The following is a 15,492-nucleotide window of genomic DNA, read 5'->3' as shown; positions in this document are numbered from 1 at the left end:
AACTCCTCACCCCGGATCTGTGGAGTCAACTATGAACGTCGTACAGGTCTTCTTCTTGAAGATCTTGGGGATCCAGCTCTGGGGACAGAAACAAGTGTAGGGGTGGAAGTGGGGTGGGGGGCACCCAGTTCTGTCCTATGGGACACAGAGCCACCCACCCTGTGCGCTCCCCACGGACACAGGAGTCCGGGCCCCCAGCGCCCTCCTGCTCCAGACTCAGGAATCTCGACCCCCATGCCAGGGACCCTGGAACCCGGACCCTCCCATCCCCCTCCTTCGTCTGACCCAGGAATCTGGGTGTCCAGCGCTGGGAGCCTGGAGGCCAGGTCCCCAGCTCCACGCTCCCGCAGACCCGGGTCCGGCGCTCACCTGCTCCTTCTCTGACACCACCATGCTGCCGCGGCCGCCGCAACCTCCAGCAGCCCAGGGCCCCGGCGCTCCTTCGGCCTGCTCTGCTTCCAGACCCGCCCAGGGCAAACCGGATCCTCCACTTTCCAGCCCAGCCTAGGGCGGGGCGAGGTCTGGGGGGCGGGGAGTCTTGGAGACGCCAAAGCGGGAGGCGGGGAGAGGGCGGGTCCCAGGCCGCGATAAGGGGACAGAGGGACAGCGACCTAGGGGGTGCAGAGGCCCGGGCCAGGGGCTGTGGGGGGCCAGAGACAGGTAGGGGAGACTCTGAGGGCAAGAGCGAGATGGGGACAGAAGGAGTTGGGGGCCAGTGGCGGAGAGGGAACAGAGACTCGGAGGATGCCAGACAGGGAGGGGACAATTTAACCCAAAAAGAGGGAGACAAAGACTTAGGGGACAGAGAATCAGAAGGTGGGGCAGCAAGGACCCAGGGATAGACAGAGAGGGAGAGAGACCCAGGGAGAGGGGGAGAGAGACCCAGGGAGAGGGGGAGAGAGACCCAGGGAGAGGGGGAGAGAGACCCAGGGATAGACAGAGAGGGACAGAGACCCAGGGAGAGGGGAAGAGAGAGCCGGACAGAGACGGGGACAGAGACCCAGGGAGGGGTGTACAGAGACCCAGAGAGTGGGGGACAGAGACCCAGAGAGTGGGGGACAGAGACCCAGGGAGAGAGATGGAGACAGAGACCAGGGAGAGGGGACAGAGACCCAGAGAAAGGGAGACAGAGACCCAGGGAGAGGGGGAGAGAGACCCAGAGAGAGGGGGACAGAGACCCAGAGAAAGGGAGACAGAGACACAGAGAGGGACAGAGACCCAGGGAGAGGGGGACAGAGACCCAGAGAGAGGGGGACAGAGACCCAGAGAAAGGGAGACAGAGACACAGAGAGGGACAGAGACCCAGGGAGAGGGGGACAGAGACCCAGAGAGAGGGGGACAGAGACCCAGAGAAAGGGAGACAGAGACACAGAGAGGGACAGAGACCCAGGGAGAGGGGGACAGAGACCCAGAGAGAGGGGGACAGAGACCCAGAGAAAGGGAGACAGAGACACAGAGAGGGACAGAGACCCAGGGAGAGGGGGACAGAGACCCAGAGAGAGGGGACAGAGACCCAGGGAGAGAGAGGGGGACAGCGACCCAGAGAGAGGGGGACTGATACCCAGAGATAGAGGGGGATGGAGACCCAGGGAAAGGTGGACAGAGACTCCAAGAGAGAGGGTGACAGAGACCCAGAGAGAGGGGGGAACTGAGACCCAGAAAGAGAGGGGAACAGAGATCCAGAGAAAGGGGCAGAGATCCAAGGAGAAGGGGACAGAGACCCAGAGAGAGATGGGGACATATACCCAGAGAGGGGGACAGAGACTCAGAGAGAGAGAGACAGAGACCTACAGAGAGAGGAATAGAGACCCAGAGAGAGAGGGAGGGAAACCCAGAGAGAGAGGAGGACAGAGACCCAGGGAGAGGAGGACAGAGACCCAGGGAGAGGTGGACAGAGACTCCGAGAGAGTGGGGGACAGAGACCCAGAGAGGTGGATGCCAGAGATGGGGAGGAGACACCTTGACTGAGGCAAGGGGCAGAGGAGGATGAAAAACCAAAGAATTGGGCAAAGGGCAGGAACTCAGAAAGGAGGGGCCAGAGATTTAGGGGAGAGGGCACAGGGGAGAGAGAGGGACACAGACTTGGGTGGAGGACAGACACTCAGATGAGAGCGGGACGAAAGCCCAGAGGGAGAGGGAGAGGCAATGCCACGGAGGAGGGACAGGGACCCTGAGAGAGCAGATGACGGAATGGAAGAGAGAGGAGGACCTGTGAACAGGAAGGGAGATGGTAGTGGGGGCAGTCATGACCGGTGAGGAGCAGGAGATACTGAAACACAGAGACGGGCAAGGCCACTTGTCTCCTGCCAGCCCTCTGTGACGGGGACAGCTGTGGCCTCCGTAACCTGAGTCCCCCTACCCCTCCCAGCTGTATTTATAGCCCTGGCCTAGCCCAGTTCCTGCCCCCAAATCTGAGTTCCAGGGACAGGAGGTCATGGGCACGTGTGTTGGGGGCCATGTTCCTTTCCCCCCCTTCCAGGGCCTCAACATTGGCATCACTCTCTCACCAGCGCGTGTCATTCCGGCTGGAAGCACCCCACAGTCAAACCCCCAGTCCTTCCATGCGAGGGGCCTCTCCCCTCTGATAAGTCTCTTCTGCCTCCCCCAGGTGCCCCAGGCTCCCCCAAAAACCTGCTAAAAGTCTAGCCTTTTTCTTTGCAGCTGCCAAACATGAGCTTGTTGGTAGGTCAAAGTCAAGTCCCTTGGCCCCCATCTCCTGGCCAGGGAGAGACCCCTCACTGGTCGCCTCCCCAGCTGGGAGGAGGAGGAGCAGGAGGCGGCAGGCGGGGACTGACCCAGAATAACTCAGGGCTGAGAGTAAATTTAGCCGGAGAGAGGGGAGGGGAAAGACCCTATTGGCTGGGGAATGGGGAGGGAGGGCCCCAGAGGGGGGTCAGGGGGCTCCGGGGACAGCCTCAGAGGGGTGTCCAGAGCCAGGCAGCAAGGACCAGAGGAAGGTGGACAGAGACCGAAAGGACAAAGCAAAGGAGAGACACGGAGAAAAAAAGAGACTGACCCCAAAGGGACAAAGACCCCAACATTCGTCCACCTCGCCGCAGAGGCAGCTGGAGTCAGTGCTGCCTGTCCGTCCCCATGGGCCACCGTAGGCCATGGCTGCACACTGCTGTCCTCTGGGCTGGGGTGGCCAGCCTGCTCCTCCCCCCGGCCATGACCCAGCAGCTGAGAGGGGCCGGGCTGGGCTTCAGCAACTGGAACAACAACGCCGGAGTCACCGGGCTCTCCCAGGAGGCATCGGCAGAGCTTGGCCACCACCTCCACAGCCCGAGAAACCATCCAGATGGGAACAAGGATGTTTCCACAGAGAATGGACATCATTTCTGGAGCCACCCAGACCGTGACAAGGAGGATGAAGACGTCCCCAAGGAATATGAGCACCTACTCCCAGGCCACAGGTCCCAAGACCATGAGGTTGGAGACGAGGATGTCTCAGGTGAGGAGGTCTTTGCACAGCATGGTGGGCAGGCCCGTGGGCACAGAGGCCACGGGAGTGAAGACACGGAAGACTCAGCTGAGCACAGGCACCACCTCCCCAGCCACAGGAGCCACAGCCATCAAGACGAGGATGAGGACGAAGTTGTGTCCAGTGAGCATCGCCATCATATCCTCAGGCATGGACACCGAGGCCATGATGGGGAAGATGATGAAGGAGAAGAGGACGAGGAGGAGGAGGAGGAAGAGGAGGTCTCCACTGAGTATAGGCACCAGGCCTACAGGCACCGAGACCACAGGAGTGAAGAGGATGAGGATGTCTCAGATGGACACCACCATCATGGCCCCAGCCACAGGCACCAAGGCCACGAAGAAGATGACGATGATGATGATGATGTCTCCACTGAGTATGGACACCAGGCCCACAGGCACCGAGGCCACAGGAGTGAAGAGGATGAGGATGTCTCAGATGGACACCACCATCATGGCCCCAGCCACAGGCACCAAGGCCACAAAGAAGAAGAAGATGATGATGATGATGTCTCCACTGAGTATGGACACCAGGCCCACAGGCACCGAGGCCACAGGAGTGAAGAGGATGAGGATGTCTCAGATGGACACCACCATCATGGCCCCAGCCACAGGCACCAAGGCCACGAAGAAGATGACGATGATGATGATGATGATGATGATGATGATGATGATGATGATGTCTCCACTGAGTATAGGCACCAGGCCCACAGGCACCGAGGCCACGGGAGTGAAGAGGATGAGGATGTCTCAGATGGACACCATCATCATGGCCCAAGCCACAGGTACCAAGGCCACGAAGAAGATGACGATGATGATGATGATGTCACCACTGAGTATGGACACCAGGCCCACAGGCACCGAGGCCACGGGAGTGAAGAGGATGAGGATGTCTCAGATGGACACCACCATCACGGCCCCAGCCACAGACACCGAGGCCACAAAGAAGAAGATGATGATGATGATGATGTCTCCACTGAGTATGGACACCAGGCCCACAGGCACCAAGACCACAGAAAGGAAAAGGATGAGCCTGTCTCAGGTGAACACAACAATCATGTCCCTGACCACAGGCACCAAGGCCACAGAGACGAGGAAGAAGATGAGGATGTGTCCACTGAACATTGGCACCAGGGTCCCCAACGTGTCCACCATGGCCTTGTAGATGAGGAAGAGGAAGAAGAGGAGATCACAGTCCAGTTCAGCCACCGTGTTGCAAGCCACCAACCTCAAGGCCACAAGAGTGAGGAAGAGGACTTCCAAGATGAGTATAAAACAGACGTCCCTCACCATCACCACCACAGAGTCCCCAGGGAGGAAGATGAGGAGGTGTCCGCTGAGCTTGCCCACCAGGTCCCCAACCACAGGCAAAGCCACCAAGATGGAGAAACTGGCCATGGTCAAAGAGGGTCCATCAAAGAGATGAGTCATCACCCCCCAGGACACACAGTAGTCAAGGATAGAAGCCATTTGAGGGAGGATGATTCTGAGGAGGAAAAGGAGAAGGAAGAGGATCCCGGCTCCCATGAGGAAGATGATGAAAGTTCAGAGCAGGGAGCGAAAGGCACCCACCATGGCAGCCCGGACCAGGAAGATGAGGAGGATGAGGAGGAAGGTCATGGCCTCAGCCTGAATCAGGAAGAGGAAGAAAAGGAAAACAAGCAGGAGGAGGAGGAAGAAGAGGAGGAGAGGAGAGAAGAGAGGGCTGAAGTTGGGGCCCCACTGAGTCGAGACCACAGCGAGGAGGAAGAGGAGGGGCTGGAGGAAGATGAGCCCCACTTCACCATCATCCCCAACCCACTGGACGGGAGAGAGGAGGCTGGAGGTGCCTCCAGTGAGGAGGAAAGCGGTGAGGACACAGGTAAGTGGCCTGGGCTGGTGTGGGTGTGGAGAAACCAAGTCAGCCTGGGTCACTGCTGCCCTTCTGTCCCCGCAGGTCCACAGGACGCTCAGGAGTACGGGAACTACCAGCCAGGGTCCCTGTGTGGCTACTGCTCCTTCTGCAATGTATGTCCCCAGCCCAGATCCACCCACCAAGGTGTCCCCAGAATCTGTCCCAGGGGCCCTGGGGTGGTGCTGTGGGAGGGCTCAGAGCAAGGTCAGGCCAGGGTCAGTTCTGAATGAAGAGATCCTTATGTAGGCATGTGAGGTGAGGACAGACTGAAGGCTGGGGTGTGGGGACAGAGACAGGGGTCTGTGGCAAAGAGAGTTGGGGAAAGGAGGGACGGCACAGGGGCTGATAGTCTAGGGGGAGAATAGGGAGAAAGGGGGTAGAGAGAGCACCTGAGCCCACCCTGAGTGGGGGACATGGGGTCGCCATGAGATAGAAAACCAGGGCAGGGCCGGGCATGGTGGCTCACCCCTGTAATCCCAGCACTTTGGGAGGCCAGGGCAGGTGGAACACGGGGTCAGGAGATCGAGACCATCCGGGCTAACACGGTGAAACCCCATCTCTACTAAAAAATACAAAAAATTAGCCGGACGTAGTTGCATGCACCTGTAATCCCAGCTACTCAGGAGGCTGAGGCAGGAGAATTGCTTGAACCCGGGAGACAGAGGTTGCAGTGAGCCGAGGTTGTGCCACTGCACTACAGCCTGGGCAACAGAGAGAGACTCCCTCTCAAAAAAAAAAAAAAAAGGAAAGGAAGGAAGGAAGAAAGGAAACAAACCAGGGGCAGGGGAGGGGAGAGAGGCTGATTTGCAGGGGCAGATACAGAGCTCAGTGTTAGAGATAAAGAGGGTAGAGTCTGGGGAAGCGTCCAGGGTGCAGGGGTGGACCAGGGGCAGGTGTCTCCCAAGTGGGGTTAGAGTTTCCGTCTAACCAGGCTCCCCTGGTCCCCAGCGATGCACTGAATGTGAGAACTGTCACTGTGATGAGGAGAACATGGGTGAGCACTGCGACCAGTGCCAGGTGAGACCTCACCTCACACTCAAGGCTCCACTGGGCCTTAGGATGCACCGGGACCCTCTGAGGACCCCCACCCCTAAATCCTGGCCTCTGACCCAACCCCTTACCCCGATGCAACCTTGACTCCACAAGCAATCCTGACTCCAGCCTTAACCTAGACCTAGCCTCTGGTCCGGGTCTGGTCCTGGCCCCATCCTAACTCCCCCCCCGGCCACGCCCCACGCTCACTCTCTCTCCCCGTCCCCACCCCCAGCACTGTCAGTTCTGCTATCTCTGCCCGCTGGTCTGCGAAACGGTCTGCACTCCAGGTGAGCATCGGCGGTGCCCTGGAAAAACCTGAGGAAGGTGTCAGGCCCAGCGTGGTGAATCCTGGTGGGGGCGGAGCCAAACCTGAGGGACTGGCCCGGGAGGCTGGTGGGGCGGGGTTAAGAGAGGAGGCGTGGCCAAGGCTGTGAGCACGTGGGCCGGGACCTGGCTCGAGGAACACCAGGTGGAGTTGCTGAAGTCAAGGGACAGAAATGAGTGGAGGGCTGAGGTGCAGGCCTAGAGCCTAATTGGCGAGGTCAACTCAAGTAGGAATCGAAGGGGCGGGGCTGCTGGAGAACGGAATCACCCAGAACGAAAAAGGGTCCAGTAGAAGGGATTCAGTTTGAAGAAGGAATTAGGGAATTAGGGAAAAGGAGGTGGCGGTAGCACTAATCTCGCACGCTATACTGAGTAACCACCTAATTTTGCTCGTGCAGTACCCCTCAAGCCTCTTTTCTCTGCTCTCCCACAGGAAGCTACGTGGACTATTTCTCCTCCTCCCTATATCAGTAAGTGTATTGGGGGAGGAGAGTGTGTGAAACCCCGTTTAGAGAAGTGGTTGTCTCGCTATGAGTTATCGGATGACTCTGGGACTCCATTTCCTCGTCCATGAAGTGGGCAGATTAATGATCTCTAAGCGTCCTGGGGTGAGCTTTGAACACCAGCTGTTTAACTTCTGGCGTCCTCCTCTCCAGAGCCCTGGCGGACATGCTGGAAACGCCGGAACCCTGACCCAGCCGCTCGACTGCGACACAGGTGTACCTCCCCTTGCCTTCCAACCCCTTTCCATGAGCCATATTTATTTCTCTGAATAAACGTGCTCCCCGAAACCTCACTGTCAGACGTGGGGTCTGGGAATCTCAGGGCATCAGGGAATGCGCGTAGGCTCTAGGGACCTGGACCTAGACTTGAGGGATGAGGGGCCTGGACTCCTGGCTCCAGGAGGTTGGTTGAACACGCCCCCCTACCAAAAAAAAAAGTCAACAAAGGAGCTTTTTGAAACAGTTCTCTTTACCCGTGATCACTGAGTGACGCCTGGGGCGGGGAGGCCGACCGAGAGTTGGGGGCGAGGGCTCCCCCACTGCCCCCCTGCCCCCACGCCACGTCGCCCAGCGGCATCGTGGAAAGAGGATTCTCCCATGCAAACCCCGGAGCCAGAGGGGAAGGGGGAGCGCCATTCTGCGCCCCCTACCCCCGGGGCACGGACACGGCCACAGCACGGGGGGCGGTGAGGCCCCGGGGACACGAGACACGGGGGAGGGAGAGGGGACCCCGCCCGCAGATGACCCGGGGGACCGGCGACCGGACGCGGCGGGGCGGAGCTGAGTGGCACAGGGGGCGAGGCTTGTAGCAGCGAGTCTCCCCTCCCCTCCTTTCGGACGAAGAAGGAAGACTTGGGCCCCGCAACTGGGCAGGAAAAAGGGGAGGGGCAGCCTCTCCCCGCATGCGGCCCGGAAGGGAAGCCCCGCCCCCTTCCCGCGGGTAAAGGACACCCGTCTCCCAACAGAAACTGATCAATAAATTACAAAGTAGAGAAAAGGAAGGCGGACGTTTGGGGCGGGATTTCTTCCTGCCCGCTTCTTCCCCCTCTCAGTCCAGTTCATGTGGTTTGGTCCAGGCCCCGGCCCTGTGCGAGGCGGGCGCGCGCACTCCCGCTGGTCTGTACAGATGGTCCAGTCCTAGGCGCGAGTTCCCCCGCCCGCTCTCCCCGGCGAGGCCACAGTCCAGGCAGGAGAGGGAACAGCCCAGCCTCGGGAAGATTCTTCCGTCCGAGTGAGGTCACCTGCATGACGCCGGGCAGCGCGTGGAGCAGTGAATATCCACCGTGCCGCCCCGCACCCCCAAGGTCGCCCAGTACGGTCCTCACCTGGAGGCCTGCACTAGCAGGAATAGGTCCGGACCGAAACGCCGTCTGCCCGGGAACTCCCAGAAGTCTGGCCTGGAGGGAGAGCGAGCAGCGGTTCAGCCTGGAGCACCCTCCTCCCTGTTCCTGTCCAGGATTCCTCCCTTTGGACTTCCCTTCCCGATGTCACAACGATCGCCGGGCTCCACATGGGTTTCCCTCCCTTCGGACTCAAACTCGCATTGGGCGAGTTCACTCCCGCATTGGGAAGGGGGAGTGGGATTTATCCATTTCATCCTGAGGGGGGAGTGCGGAACGTTGGAGCAGTCCATTCTTCAGGGGTGGGCGAGAAAGGACTAGGCCATTCCAGAACCTGGACTACTGAGGTGGTCCATGTCCAACCCAAGGGAAGCGAGGAGGGGATGTCGCATTTGGGAGCCCCCCACCTTCTGGCTGCAGCTTGCGGAGAGGGAGCCCCGGAGAGCCCAGGGCTCCCGCTGCAGCCGAACGAAAGTTGGGGGGCAACATCTCAGCTGAGTCGGGAGTTACGCCTCGGAGGTCCTTCTCCCGGAACATCTTCCGCCAGGATGGGGAGCGGCTGAAAGACTTGGCGCTGTCCTAGGTATAGGAGCCGGGCAGCCGGTGAGGGACTCGGGCCTCGCCTGACTCCGCCCCTTCCTTTGACTCCACCCCTCTCCGGGGATCACCTCGCCCTTAACCCCACCCCTCTCCTGGCCCCGCCTCCAACCGTAACTCTTTAATAATTAAAGTCAGGCCCCGCCCTCTCAGCGCCGCCTCTCGAGGAGCCGCTGGGAGCAGAGCCCTCTGAGCTGCTGCCGCGCTCACCTCGTCCAGCCGCCTGTCTGTGCCTAAGGAGATAAGGTTGCTGAATTCCTTCTCCAGGAGCTGCCGGGCCTGGAAAGAGGAGGTGGAGGGGGCGGTTGGAGCGTGCAGTCTGCGAGGTGGGGACGCCCAGCATGCTCCGGGCCCAGCGGCAGCTCACCTGTGCATTCTGCGTGGGGATCTGCAGGAGCAAGGCCAGGTCGGAGTAGTCGAAGGTCTCGTCCAGGGCGAGCAGTGCCCCGTGTACCCCGCTCTCCGTGAGGTTCGTGGCAAATTCTTTCAGGCCCAGCCCGGACACCCAACCCATGACCCGCTCATTGGACCACACCATCACGTCTGGGGACGGAAAGGACCCTCAGCCGTGCCCCTCCCGTGGCCTGGAGAGTTCAGTTTAGCCCATACCTACACCTCCATTTCCTCTCTTCGGGCCATGCCCCCCACGCTGGCCCCACCCCTCGGTTATGGTGCCAATCTTCTTCTCGGGCCTCTCCCCACCCCCTCTCCTCCCCATCCAGCTTTACACCCTCCACCTGGCTCCCAAAGGGGCCCTTACACTCGACTTACCTCGGATCTGGGTCTGACTTTCTTCCCGCCTCCGCTCCAGGTCCTTCCGGTCATAGTTGAGCCGTTTCAGGCACATAATCCCATAATGTAGACTCACCCTGAGCAGCAGGAGAAGTGGAGTCACGGATGAGCCTTCCAATCCCCCTGGCTGCTGCTCCTACGGGTCCCTCCCCACTGGCTGTGCTCTTCTTGGAAAGGGTGGGGAGCTGATCTGTTCTATTGACTGTTGACCCCCTCAGGAGGTGAGGCATTTTCAACAATAGGCACTTCCTATTGGCCAGCCTGGAGGGGATACAGGGTTAACTAGCCAAGCCATCTCAGGATCTGAACTTTTCCTGTGGACCATCTCATTGGTGAAAGGGGCACAGAGTGAGGATTTCCTGAGAACTCAGGCTAAAAAGGCCAAGATAAGCCTAGGAATCTCCCATGGCCAATCCCATTGGCCAAAGACTCTGGGGTGGGGCTTCCCTTTGGACTGTACCCATTGGCCAGGCAGCCCCCACCTGTGAAAGCTGTCCACCATCTTGAGTTGGCCCCGGAGCTCCTTCTTGTTAAGGTGATCTAACATTCGGGCATCCACCAGCGACTCCATGAAGTAGCTGCGGTATTGGGGCAGCCCCAGGCTGGGCAGCCAGTCGTTCCCCACCCACTCGTGGTTCATGTCGCCATATGCCAGGATCTGGGGCCATGGGCAGGTGAGGGAGGAATCAGGCCCTCTGGCCCCTTCCCACTGTGCATGAGAGGGGTACAGTCCAACCTCCCAATCCAAGGTTTTTCCCACCCCATAGTAGCACAATGACCAATCTCTGCTCAGGATAATGGACCAATCCAGAGCTGTCTCCTAGTTCTTCATGACTACATATACTCTTGGCTACTCAAACAGTGGTCCTGAGACCTAGAGCATCACCATCACCTGTGGACTTCCTGGAATTGCAGAATCTCAGACCTTATGCCAGGCCTACTGAAGTCGGTATCTGCATTTTCACAAGACCCTCGGGTGATTTGAAATATACATTATATTTATTTTTTAATTTCTTTCTTCTTTTAATTTTATTTTATTTTATTTATCTTTCTGACAGAGTCTGCTATGTCACCCAGACTGGAGTGCAGAGGCATGAGCTCGTGTCACTGCAACCTCCCCGTCCCAGGTTCAAGCAATTCTCTTGCCTCAAACTTCGAGTAGCTGGGATTACAGGTACACGCCACCACACCCGGCTGATTTTTGTATTTTTTCGTATAAACGGGGTTTCACCATGTTGGCCAGGCTAGTCTCGAACTCCTGACCTCAAGAGATCCGCCCACCTCAGCCTCCCAAAGTGCTGGGATTACAGGCATGAGCCACTGCGCCCAGCCATATTTGTTTATTTTTTAGAGACAGGGTCTTACTATGTTGCCCAGGTTGACCTTGGCTTCTTGGGCTCAAGCGATCCTCCTGCCTCAGTATTCCAAGTAGCTGGGACTACAGGTGCGTGCCACCCCACTACCCATTAAATTTGGGGAAGCACTGCTTTAACTCTGTCTCACTGCAGTCCAACGTCACCACACCCCCAAGTCAGGACAATGGATTCTTTCAAGGCAGCTCTCCCACTAAGAAAGGGCCATCACTCTTGCAATGTCCTGAAAATACTTGTCTAATGTTATATCTGGCCCAGGACAATATTCCAGATGAGCCCCAAGTCCCTCACTCCTTTCAGCATCAGCACAAAATCCACACCTCCCCCTGGCTGGAAATATGTGATCTATGACCACAGTCAAACATAATTCCTCCGTGGACAGTCAGCTCATACCTCTTGATTTTTTTGTTTGTTTATTTGTTTGGTTTTTATGAGATGGAGTCTCACTGTCACCCATGCTAGAGTGCAGTGGTGCGATCTCGGCTCACTGCAACCTCCACCTCCTGGGTTCAAGCGATTCTCCTGCCTCAGCCTCCCAAGTAGCTGGGATTACAGGCGCTAGCCACTGTGCCCGGCTAATTTTTGTATTTTTAGTAGACACAGGGTTTCACCATGTTGGCCAGGCTGGTCTCAAACTCCTGACCTCAGGTGATCTGCCCACCTCAGCCTCCAAAAGTGCTGTGATTACAGGCGTGAACCACTGCGCCTGGCCGCCTCTTGTTTCTTGAGAACAAAGTGTAGCTCTTCCTCCCCAGTTTCTTATTCAGCCTGGCTACCTCACCGCCACCACAGCCAATGCTTCCTCTTTGGCCCTGGTACACTGAGCAGTCCATTGTAGGCCCGGCCCCCTCCACTATAGGGACACCGGCTGCTCAGCGTCTCTCCTAAGCTACAGAATTGAAGCCCCTTAGAGCCCCCACAATCCACGATGATGAAATGGTCCATGCATAAGGCTGACTATGCAACAGTCTGGGCTTCCACATCGCATCCCCTCTACCCTCCCCACCACCAAGCCATAATGGAACAGTCCAGAGCCAAGCTTGGCACAGCGCCCCCCCATGGGGATGATGGCATGTTCTGGTGAGGACAGGGGCAGGGCTCGGAGGAGGAGCATCCATGCGTCGTGCACAGCCTGTTCATGCGCTCACGCCCCGCCCCGCGTCCCCTACCTGCTCCCAGCTGATCTCCTTGGTCTCCTGACCCGTTAGTAGGAAGAGGGGAGAGAAGGGGTGAGTTAAGGGGCAGGCAGAGGAGGACGCAAGGAGCGGACTTAGGGCTGGCCACAGACTCGGTCCCTGCCCCCACCCCCAAAGAGGGTTAGTGCCACCCCCCAGGCGGCCGGCAGGGGGCACTCACGGGCTTGGTCGTGGCTGTAAGGGACTCCATCTCCTCGTGTGTCATCCACACGTTTCCTGTGGACTGAGGGGCAGGGAGTATTACTGGATGGTGGGAGAGGGCTTCCCGTGGGGGAGAGGAAGGAAGGTGTCCTCCTGAAGGCCCTGGGCCATATGTTTATGTCCCTCCTGCTTTCTGGGACAAGCAGTAACAGAGAAAAGGAATGATCCTTGTTATCGGGCACCTGCCATGTACCGGGCAATGTGACTTTGGAGTTGAACAAATTCAGGTTGGAATTGCGACCCTGCCATGCATTTTGCTGTGTGGCCCCGTGCAAATGACGTCACCTCGCTGACCTCACACAGAGGTACAGAATGAAGATTCAAAAGTGGGGGGCAGCCGGGCGCGGTGGCTCACGCCTGTAATCCCAGCACTTTGGGAGGCCGAGGCGGGCGGATCACAAGGTCAGGAGATCGAGACCACGGTGAAACCCCGTCTCTACTAAAAATACAAAAAATTAGCCGGGCGCGGTTGTGGGCGCCTGTAGTCCCAGCTACTCAGGAGGCTGAGGCAGGAGAATGGCGTGAACCCGGGAGGCGGAGCTTGCAGTGAGCCGAGATTGTGCCACTGCACTCCAGCCTGGGCGACAGAGCGAGACTCCATCTCCAGAAAAAAAAAAAGTGGGGAGCAGACACAGCCATGGGGCAAATGTTTAGGGGGTGTGGGGGGTTTCACATTTATTGATCTTCTGCTCCCAACAACCCCACAAGTTAGGAATCCATAGAAGGATAAAAACATTTATGTATCTCCTGGTGATTGTCAGGCACCAGTCACCGTCCTAGGGTGTGGGATATGGCAAGGGACACAACAGACCCTTTTCGTCGAACTGGGGGAGAAATAATCAACATATTTTAAGTATGTTGGGGAAATTTGAATACAGATTGAATAGTCAATGAAATTAACAACTGTAGCCAGTTGCGGTGGCTCACGCCTGTAGTCCCAGCACTTTGGGAGGCTGAGGCGGGGCACATCACTTTTGGAGTTTGAGATTAGCCTGGCCAACATGGAGAAACCCCGTCTCTACTAAAAATACAAAAATTAGGATGAGAGATGGGGTTTTGCCATGTTGCCCAGGCTGGTAATCCTGGCACTTTGGGAGGCAGAGGCAGGTGGATCACCTGAGGTCAGGAGTTCAAGACCAGCCTGGTCAACACTGGTGAAACCCCATCTCTACTAAAAATACAAAAATTTGCTGGGCATAGTGGCCTGTGCCTTTAATCTCAGCTACTCAGGAAGCTGAGGCAGGAGAATCGCTTGAACCAGGGAGGTGGAGGTTGCAGTGAGCTGAGATCTCACCACCGCACTCCAGCCTGGGCAACAGAGTGAGACTCCGTCTCAAACAAAAAAAAAAAAAAAAAAAGGAAAAGAAAAAGAAATTAACAACAATGTGAATACCCTTAGGTATGATAAAGGATGTGGTGTTTACAAGGAAGAAAAAGACCCACTAGGCCGGGCGCAGTGGCTCACGCCTGTAATCCCAGCACTTTGGGAGGCTGAGGCGGGCAGATCACGAGATCAGGAAATCGAGACCATCCTGGCTAACATGGTGAAACCCCGTCTCTACTAAAAAATACCAAAAATTAGCCGGGCGTAGTGACGGGCGCCTGTAGTTCCAGCTACTCTGGAGGTTGAGGCAGGAGAATGGCGTGAACCCAGGAGGTGGAGCTTGCAGTGAGCCGAGATCACGCGACTGCACTCCAACCTGGGCAGCAGAGCGAGACTCCATCTCAAAAAGAGAAAAAGACCCACTAAAGTAATTTTGGAGGCTAAGCTGTTATGATGTCCTCAAATGACATTCAAATACAGGTCTCTGAGCATCCCCAACCTGAAAATCTAAAAATCCAAAATGCTCCAAAATTCTAAACTTTTTTTTTTTTTTTGGATGCAGTCTCTCTCTGTCACCCAGGCTGCAGTACAGTGGGACAATCACAGCCCACCGCATCCTCCATCTCCTGGGCTCATAGGATCCTCCCACCTCAGCCTCCTGAGTAGCTGGGACTACAGGTATGCGCCACCACACCCGACTAATTTTTGTATTTTTAGTAGAGACGGGGTTTCGCCATGTTGCCCAGGCTGGTTTCGAACTCCCGGGCTCAAGAGATCAGCCGCCCAAGTCCTCCCAAAATGCTGGAATTACAGGTGTGAGCCACGGCACTTGGCCCTAAACTTCTTAAGTGCTGACATGAAGCCACAAGAGGAAAATCCCCCATCTGACCTCATGTGACAGATCACAATCAAAATGCAGTCAATACTTTGTTTCATGCACGAAGTTATTTAAAATATTGTATAAAATTCTTTGTAGGCATGTGTATGAGATGCATATGAAACATAAATGAATTTCATGTTTAGGCTTGGCTCTCATCCCCAAGATATTTCATTTCTATGCAAATATTTAAAAAAAAAACTTTTTAAAATCAGAAATTCTAAACCCTTCTGGTCCCAGGTATTTCAGGTAAGGGATATTCAACTTGTACTCCCCCCTCCCGCCACCCCACACACACAACAGAGCAAGTACAGCAAAAGGTTGAGAATTGCTGAACTGGGTACACATGATATCCTGTATGTTTGAAATTTCTCGTAATAAAAAGTTGAAACGAGGGCCGGGCGCGGGGGCTCACGCCTGTAATCTCAGCACTTTGGGAAGCCGAGGCTGGCGGATCACCTGAGGTCGGGAGTTCAAGACCAGCCTGGCCAACATACCAAAACCCTGTCTCTACTAAAAATACAAAAATTAGCCGGGCATGGTGGCAGGCACCTGT

The 15,492-nt window shown here is 56.8% G+C and overlaps 3 protein-coding genes across 52 annotated transcripts in view; 1 reads left to right on the top strand and 2 right to left on the bottom strand.

Annotated features, from left to right (window-relative positions):
• The window catches only part of TRPM4 (transient receptor potential cation channel subfamily M member 4), a 48,467-nt gene extending 47,944 nt beyond the window's left edge, over positions 1-523 (bottom strand). For all 29 annotated transcript variants that reach the window (XR_013409946.1, XR_013409947.1, XM_077980495.1 and 26 more), the window contains exons 1-2: positions 370-523; positions 11-78 (exon numbers count right to left, since the gene is read on the bottom strand). Coding sequence is in view for 14 of the 29 variants with exons in the window: in XM_077980475.1 (XP_077836601.1) it covers positions 11-78; positions 370-393 (92 nt within the window). In the remaining 15 variants the exon portion in view is untranslated. The remainder of the gene's footprint in view (positions 1-10; positions 79-369) is intronic.
• Positions 524-2,104: 1,581 nt separating this feature from the next.
• Positions 2,105-7,524, top strand: HRC (histidine rich calcium binding protein). 12 transcript variants are annotated; one of them, XM_077980536.1, is made up of 8 exons: positions 2,105-3,702; positions 3,988-4,265; positions 4,410-5,341; positions 5,417-5,487; positions 6,323-6,391; positions 6,642-6,696; positions 7,167-7,203; positions 7,390-7,524. In XM_077980536.1, exons 1-8 carry the CDS (start codon positions 3,094-3,096, stop codon positions 7,424-7,426), a joined length of 2,088 nt encoding a protein of 695 aa, XP_077836662.1. In that variant the 5' UTR covers positions 2,105-3,093; the 3' UTR covers positions 7,427-7,524. The 12 variants fall into 12 exon arrangements, with proteins under 12 accessions (XP_077836662.1, XP_077836660.1, XP_077836657.1 ...); XM_077980534.1 differs by having other exon boundaries at positions 2,105-4,001; positions 4,266-5,341; XM_077980531.1 differs by having other exon boundaries at positions 2,105-4,265.
• A 163-nt stretch (positions 7,525-7,687) lies between these two features.
• Positions 7,688-15,492, bottom strand: part of PPFIA3 (PTPRF interacting protein alpha 3) — a 96,636-nt gene continuing 88,831 nt past the window's right edge. For 4 of the 11 annotated variants that reach the window (XM_077976704.1, XM_077976705.1, XM_077976706.1 and 1 more), the window contains 9 exons: positions 12,695-12,757; positions 12,508-12,534; positions 10,448-10,623; positions 9,945-10,042; positions 9,541-9,716; positions 9,384-9,452; positions 8,984-9,155; positions 8,562-8,633; positions 7,688-8,477 (listed from right to left, as the gene is read on the bottom strand). In XM_077976704.1, coding sequence (XP_077832830.1) covers positions 8,575-8,633; positions 8,984-9,155; positions 9,384-9,452; positions 9,541-9,716; positions 9,945-10,042; positions 10,448-10,623; positions 12,508-12,534; positions 12,695-12,757 — 840 coding nt within the window. In that variant the 3' untranslated portion in view covers positions 7,688-8,477; positions 8,562-8,574. 11 annotated transcript variants of the gene reach the window in all.

The sequence above is a fragment of the Macaca mulatta genome, chromosome 19 (assembly GCF_049350105.2).
Source record: "Macaca mulatta isolate MMU2019108-1 chromosome 19, T2T-MMU8v2.0, whole genome shotgun sequence".
Lineage (NCBI taxonomy): Eukaryota > Metazoa > Chordata > Mammalia > Primates > Cercopithecidae > Macaca > Macaca mulatta.
This window is presented reverse-complemented; position numbering and strand designations above follow the sequence as displayed.